This window comes from Pelodiscus sinensis, chromosome 10, assembly GCF_052426305.1.
Source record: "Pelodiscus sinensis isolate ZL-2025 chromosome 10, ASM5242630v1, whole genome shotgun sequence".
NCBI classification, from domain to species: Eukaryota; Metazoa; Chordata; order Testudines; family Trionychidae; genus Pelodiscus; species Pelodiscus sinensis.
This window is the reverse complement of record NC_143061.1, coordinates 54,116,910-54,125,074: the sequence shown is the minus strand read 5'-3', so window position 1 is coordinate 54,125,074 and position 8,165 is coordinate 54,116,910. Positions and strand designations below refer to the sequence as shown.

Sequence of the window (8,165 nt, the reverse complement as noted above, 5' to 3'; positions counted from 1 at the left end):
CAAGAAGCACTGAATTCTTACATTAGAACGTCAGTGCTCTTGCGCAAATTCAAGTGGCCAGTGTAGACAGCTGGCAAGTTTAGACACAGCCAAGGAGATAAAGATTAAAGTCAATAGATTGATTGCTGAGACAGGAAGGATACTGCTCAGAAAGCTGCTCGCACCTTCAGTGGTAGAATCCCCACCAGCCCATATCCTCTCTAATCTCCTTTAGCATGACAAGCCTTTTTCATAAACCACTGCCAGATTCAAAGAGGCTGATGCCAACTCAGGTCTGTGATTTGGTTTAACTCTTGATTCCCCAGTATTGTGACAAGCTGTCAATTGCATAAGAAATAATCCAAGGTAAAAATAACATTAGAAATCCTCTCCTGTCGTATTTGTCTCCCAGTGATAAACAGTAAACTGCTGATACTGACTTTGTTTGTTTTTATTATGGCTCATCGGTCCAAGGAAAAGCAGCAATGCTAAAGAAGATCAAATTCATGCTCTGGATCCTTTCTGTCTTTGTCTTTTCCATTGTTTATAAACTTTCCCGGCCGCCTGGCTGCATCTTCTCATGCGAGCCCACTCCTGAGCCACTCCCAATGCAAGAGGAGGATTTGAGCCAGAGCAGAAGCATCTTCTTTGTGGAGACCACAGACCGCCTGGAGCCTCCTCCCTTGGTTTCATGTTCTGTGGAATCTGCTGCCAGAATCTATCCCGACAGACCCATTCGTTTCTTCATGAAAGGGCTGAAAAATAACACAAAGTGGGATTCAAATTCCACTTCCGTGGCCTTCGCTCTTCTATCTGCGATGGAGAATGTCTTCATCCGTCCTTTCCAGATGGAAACTTTGTTTGAGGAGACACCTCTGCTCCCATGGTACCGTAAGGTGAGAGGAAATATATGGAGTGGGAGGCAGGATATTTTTGAACAATATTTGAAGTAGAGGTGGTTGAAAATAAGTGGTGTTTTGGCACCTTTTTTTCAAGTTTTGAAGCTGTTGTCATTTCGTTGCACCCAGCGTGGATTCCTTTTTCGTGACTGTTTGCTATGCACAGTCAAAATATTGATTGAAATTGTTATGGATCTTTTCTATTTCCTGGCAGGATTTATGGCAAATGGAACATTTCAAATGATTTTGATCACCTTATTTTATGAAAATGGTTAATCACCGTTGTGACAAGTTGGATCACAGAAGTCCACTTGGGGTTTTCTCCCTGTGTGCTGATCAAGCCACTGATGTCCTCCAACCTGCCCTCTGGGATTCCTCACCTTCCTGTCCTGCTGGATCAGAAGTTCTGGTCTCCCCCAGAGGCATAAAGTTGGGGCAACTGTCCCCCTGCAGAGTAACACAAATGCAGAACCAGTTCAGCGTGAGGAGGGCTAAACTATAAGGGCTCAGCACCCAGGAAACCAACCTGCAAAAGAAACCAAAATCCCTAATAAAAATCCATCTTAGTCCAAGTAAAGGTTTTACACGGAGAAAGCTCATAAAGTAAGTTCTTTTTAGCTATGAGAGAGAGATGCACAATGGTTGCTTCCCCCACCCCGGTAACAATTATTTATACTGGGCTTGATAATAAACAAAAGAGTTTTACTAAGTAATAAAAAGTAAGACTTAAGTGGTTGTAAGTGATAAAAGTCAGATCAAAGTAAGTTACTAAGTTAAAGTAACTAAAAACACCAGCTAATCCTAATCTACTTCAAGGTGTGTCTAGACTACAGGGTTTTTTTCGAAATAAGTAGCTTTTTTTCAAAAAAACTTCACCTGCATCTAGACTACAGCCACGTTCTTTCAAAAGTAAATCAAAAGAACACGGCAGTTTTGTCGACTGCAGTAAACTTCATTTTCTGAGGAATAACGCCTTTTTTTTAAAGTCATCTTTTGAAAAAAGGCGCTATTGAATGAAAACAGGGCTTTTTTGAAAAAGAGCATGTAGATTCTCTTTCGAAAAAGCAAACCGCTTTTTTGAAAAATCTTCTTTTAGGCTACGTCTAGATTGCAAGCCTCTTTCGAAAAAGAGCGTCTAGACTGCAAGCAGTGCTTTCGAAAAAGCAAGCAGCTTTTTCGAAAGAGAGCACCCAGGTAGTATGGATGCTCTCTTTCGAAAAAGCACTGTTTGCATTCAAGAACACCTTTTTTCGAAAGAGCATTTTCAAAAAAAAAAGCGTTCTTCCTCGTGAAATGAGGAGTACCATCGTCGAAAGAAAAGCCGCGTTCTTCCAATTTAATTTCAAAAGAACACGGCTGTAGTCTAGAAGCAGGTGAAGTTTTTTCGAAAAAAGGCTCCTTTTTTCGAAAAAAAACCCTGTAGTCTAGACACGGCCTTAGTCTGGACGCTCTCTTTCGAAAGAGTCTTTTTTGAACGTCTCTTTCAAAAAAGCCACTATTGAAAGAGGCTTGTAGTCTAAGAAGTACGCTCTTAGATGTACCCTAAGAAACTTGATGAATGCAAATACTTACCCTAAACTCTAAACATCTCTACCTTGGCCCTGATCTTTCCTCCTTTTCAGTCTTAGATATTTCCAGCAGGCATCCTAGGTGGTAAGTCGTGGAGTAAGGTGGAATCTCCTGACATCTGGTAATTGCCCCTATTGTTTGATTCCCCCTCCCTTCTAAACCTTTTGCCAAAGGTGGGAATTCTTTGTGCTCAATTCAATCTTTTCTCACCACCAGTGGAAAAGTACAAGATCCAAAATGGGTTTCCACATAAGGTGGTCTAGCCACAGACCCAGGCATGACCAACCACAATCCAGGCTTACAGGAAAAACAGAACCATTCACAGATCATTGACTTGATCACCGAGCCATTAAGTTTCTTTAGCACATTTCAAATCATCAATAGATCCACACTATATACTGTATTTTCGCGAATATACCCTGCACGCGAATATACCCCGCAATTTTTCCCGTTTGACTTTAGAAATCCCTATATACCCCGTGCATGAGTATGGCCCATGGGGGAGGGAGGTGGGGTTTATTCGGGTGCAGATATATTCCTGCCTGCCCCACTCCTGTGCACCGTAGCCACCTGCAGCCTCCCGCTGCTGCTGCTGGCCGCTGAACCCTGTGCCCACAACTGCTCCGAGGTGTGGCAAGCAGGCTCAAAGGAGGGTTTGCAAGGGGGCACAGGGGAGATTGCAAGCAGGTTGCCAGGGGGCGCGGGCGGTTTGCAGCGATCTGCAGCGCGGGCCACCCGTTGTCCGGGACAGGGCTCCGGGCTCCTTCCCTTTGTCAGCCCAGGCTGGGAGCCTCCCACCTTGAGCCTCTGCTGTGGATGCCTCTGCCCCGGCTCCAGAGCGTTCCCAGTGAGTGAGCCGGGCTCCCGGGCAGACTTTGTCCCTCGCCTCCCCTTCTGGGAGAGCCACTCCGGGAAAAAATTATTGGGCTTGTAAGTTTCCCCACGTTGTTCAGCCATGGACTGTTCAATCCGGCCCCGGCTCTCTGCAGGGACAAAGCTGGTTGCAGCTCTCAACCCCAGCCCAGCAAAGGTTCAGCCGGGAGGGGCTCTCAGAGTGGGGGGGAGAGGGGAAGGCATTCTCCAAGGCACGTGCAGCACGGCCTGCCTGGCACTGTGTCCCGTGATGCCTGCCTGTGAGCCTGATCCAGGCAAGGGAGCACTCACCTTCCTGGTAGCTTTCGGAGGCCAAGCCTCCTGATGGGAGAAACACTCACCGCCCGGTTCCTGCACAGCTGCACTCTCCCCCAGGTGAGTAAAGAAAGTTTTGTATACCCCGCACTCGAGTATACCCCACGGGGGTGTCTGCGGGGTTTGTAAAAACTAATATAACCCGCCTGTTATATTTGCTAAAATACGGTAGTTCTAAAAGCACATACTACAATGAAACACACACAAAAATAAGATATACGCATTAAGCAGATTGTGACATTAAAATTTATGTTATCTGAGATTATTTGTTTAAAAGCTCTGCAAATCATGCATAGTCATATTCGTCAGCCCATTTTCATAAAGCACGGGGAGCATGGCCACCATATTTTCCAAAAGAAAATATATTGATAAAAATGTGTATATTAAAAAATTTTTTAAAACAAGCATATGCTGTTGCGGAAACATGAGTTCAGTGCTTGTTAAAGGTGTCTGACAGCAACGAAAATGTCTGGGGACAAGCTCCAGAAACAAGAGGAGATTGGAACTCCTTGCCAGAAGATATTGTGAAGGCCAGGACTTTAACAGGGTTCATAAAAGAACTAGAGAAATGCATGGAGGATAAGTCCATCAATGGCTGTTAGTCAAGATAGACAAAATCACATCGAACAAAAGCTACATCTGCTCTTACCTTTTCCTAGCAAAGTTTCATAGCTGAACAAGAAAAACGTCCATTAATGGACAAAGGGATTACAGTTAGGACACACACGGCTGAGAGTTTTGTACAGGACATAGCTAACGGGAGCAGGTGTTGAGATGTTTCGAAGTGGAGTCAATTACATCTGTGTGATTCCTTTCCACCTCTGCAGGTAAATCCAGCCCAGGAAAGGTACTGGGTTCATGTCAGTTCTGATGCTAGCCGGCTTGCACTCATCTGGAAATACGGTGGGATCTACTTGGACACTGATGTCATCTCCATCAGGCCTATTCCAGTAGCAAACTTCTTGGCGGCTCAGGCTTCGCAGTTCTCCAGCAATGGGATTTTTGGCTTTCCTCGCCATCACGGGTTCATTTGGGATTGCATGGAGGATTTTGTTCGAAATTACAAAGGACACATTTGGGGCTACCAAGGCCCCAGTTTAATGACAAGAAATCTCAAGGCATTGTGCAACTTGACCAATTTCCATAAAGTGGAGGATATAAGCTGTCAGAACATTTCCTTCCTGCATCCTCAGCGATTCTACCCCATCCCCTTCTCGGCATGGAGGCTGTACTATGAAGTCTGGAAGAAACGCCCCGACTTCAATGACTCCTATGCTCTGCACCTGTGGAACTACATGAATAGCCAACGCAAAACTGCAATTGCAGGAAGTAACACGTTAGCGGAAAATCTGTACAAAACATACTGCCCCACCACATATAAAACCCTTATTCAAGGCCCAGAAGGCAGTGGTCATCTGCAACAAAACAAGACTGTATGACGGCATCTAGGAGAATGAAGCGACCCTTCCGTCCTTTGACAGTGCTGTGACTGAATCAACTGTGCACAACGCGTATCTCCTCTTAGCCAGTGACTCTCGGCCATTTTCTCTCTGCAGGTGACTTTGTAAGAGAGAACCTCTGAGAATCCACCTCTTCTCCCAAGGTTCCCCAGGCCCTAATGAAATGACTGGGAAGCCGGGGGTGTAAATACCATTCGTGATGACTTGATAAGTATTGTCATGGCTCCTTCCCCACTCTGGCATGATAAATGCAGAAGTGAGGGCCAGCAAGTGTACCCCAAAGCCTTATCTACCAGGCTTTGGTATAAAACTTCCCCCAAAATCTTAAAAACCTAGATCTTGGGAATAAAACTTCTGCTGCCACCACCCAAATGTTGATAAAGAAATCAGGGGAAAGATCATTTGGGAAATTTTCCCCCTAAAATAAAAATCAGGGCACACAATTAACCAATGCCAGGTTAATAAAAAGAAAATAAAGAACTTTTATTATTACAACAATATTCCTGTTGCAAGCATAATGACTAGATGGGAAGTAACAAAATATACTCATGGAGAAACTCCATGGGCCTAGAACTTAGGGTATGTCTACACTACCACCCTAGTTCGAACTAGGGTGGTTAATGTAGGCAACCGAAGTTGCAAATGAAGCCCGGGATTTAAATATCCTGGGCTTCATTTGTATCTTGCCAGGCGCCGCCATTTTTAAAGCCCCAGTAGTTCGGACTCCGTGCCCGTGGCTACACGCGGTACGGAGTAGGTAGTTCGGATTAGGCCCGGGCTTCATTTGCAACTTCGGTTGCCTACATTAACCACCCTAGTTCGAACTAGGGTGGTAGTGTAGACATACCCTTAGTTACAAAGAAAAGCCAAAACATCTTTTAAACAGTGCCAGATCTCAGATCCCGTCCCCAACCCTTAAAACAATAAAGCCTAACGAAACTACCTAAACTTTACCCTACTTACAGAAAATGAAGAATGGTGTCTTGGAGAGAGAGAGACATGCTTGTCCCTCTCTGTAGCTGCAGAGAGCACACCCAGAGAGACAAAAGGGAGAAAGGAAAAAATCCAAATTCCTTTGTCCCAGTTTGAAAGTCCCACCTACATTCCTACTGGTCACTCCACCTGGCTAGGTGTAGTTAACCCCTTAATCCCCAGGCTGCTGGCTAACCCTCATAATCATGACAAGTATGTCTCCTTCTTTAGGAGGTACATTTTCCCAATGTACCCAAGGGATGGCCAGTGGTGTTCTGTTGGTTTCTTTCTTGGGCTTGTCCCATACCAGGAGGCTTCTGGGTATACATCTGGCTCTGTTAATCTGTCTCCTCACTTCCTCGTATGGGTATCGTAGTTTACAGAATGCTTGTTGAAGATCTTGTAGGTGTAGGTCTCTGTCTGAGGAGTTGGAGCATATGCGGTTGTACCTCAGTGCTTGGCTGTAAACAATGGATCGTGTGGTGTGTCTGGGATGGAAGCTGGAGGAATGCAGGTAAGCATAGTGGTCGGTAGGTTTTCGATATTGGGTGGTGTTTATGTGACCGTCACTTATTTGAAACCAACAGAACACCACTGGCCATCACCTACAGTCCTCAGCTAAAACCTCTCCAACGCATCATTAGTGATCTACAACCCATCCTGGACAATAATCCCTCACTTTCACAGGCCTTGGGAAGCAGGCCAGTCCTTGCCCACAGACAACCCGCCAACCTGAAGCATATTCTCACCAGCAACTACACACCGCACCATAATAACTCTAACTCAGGAACCAATCCATGCAACAAACTTCGGTGCCAACTCTGCCCACATATATACACCAGTAACACCATCACAGGACCTAACCAGATCAGCCATACTGTCACTGGTACATTCTCCTGCACATCTACTAAGGTAACATATGCCATCATGTGCCAACAATGCCCCACTGCTGTATACATCGGCCAAACTGGAAAGTCCCTACGTAAAAGAATCAATGGACACAAATCAGATATTAGGAATGGCAACATACAAAAACCTGTAGGGAAACACTTCAATCTCCCTGGACGCACAATTGCAGATCTCAAGGTAGCCATCCTGCAGCAAAAAAACGTCAGGACCAGACTTCAAAGAGAAACTGCTGAGCTCCAGTTCATCTGCAAGTTTGACACAATCAACTCTGGATTAAACAAAGACTGTGAATGGCTCGCTAACTACAAAAGCAGCTTCTGCTCTCTTGGAATTCACACCTCCAGATCAGCTACTAGAAGTGGGCCTCATCCTCCCTGATTGGATCCACCTCGTCATCTCTAGCCTGATTCTGGCCTGCGTATTTATATCTGGGTCTGGAAATTTCCACTACATGCATCTGACAAAGTGGGTCTTTGCCCACGAAAGCTTATGCTCCTACACTTCAGTTAGTCTATAAGGTGCCACAGGACTCCTCGCTGCTTTTGCAGATTCAGACTAACACAGCCGTCCCTCTGATACTCTTGATAGTGATTCTTTTTAAATGAAGAAATTGTTTAAATAAATAAATTAGACAAATTTACAATTTGGGCAAATTTACAAATGTATTTACTCTTTTTTTGTTTAAGTGAGCATGGACTATTGATTCAGTTGAAATCTGGCAATTTGATTTTTGCTGTTTTTTCCCTGCCCCGATGACACCAGGTTAGCCATTGCTTTCGCTCATATCTAGAGCGTAGCTTGTTTTTTCAGTAATTTATTTACTTGTAGAATAGTAGTAGAGAGGTAGCTGTGTTAGTCCGATCTTGCTAAAACAAAAGGAAACACTATGCAGCACTTTAAAGACTAGGAAGATGGTTTAATAGGGATGACTTTTCATCACCTATTAAGCCATCTTGTTAGTCTTTAAAGTGCTGCATACTTGTAAATATTCCTGGAAGAAATTAACATTCATTCTCCTCTTCACAATGTGGATTATAATATATTTACAAAATAACAACACAGCAGGACCAAATACCATCCCTGACAGATTTGCCCCAGGTCCCTAAGTGGCCCGCTTAAGGATTGAACTCACAACCCTGGGTTTACCAGGTCAATGCTCAAACCACTGAGATCTCCCTCCCCTGAGTAA

General features: G+C 44.6%; 1 protein-coding gene across 1 annotated transcript; it reads left to right on the top strand.

Annotated features, from left to right (window-relative positions):
- The first annotated feature begins 464 nt into the window (after nt 1-464).
- On the top strand, nt 465-5,225 carry LOC149523882 (alpha-1,4-N-acetylglucosaminyltransferase-like). Its single transcript, XM_089781005.1, has 2 exons — nt 465-875; nt 4,463-5,225. Exons 1-2 carry the CDS (start codon nt 465-467, stop codon nt 5,072-5,074), a joined length of 1,023 nt encoding a protein of 340 aa, XP_089637131.1. The 3' UTR covers nt 5,075-5,225.
- Nucleotides 5,226-8,165: the final 2,940 nt, after the last annotated feature.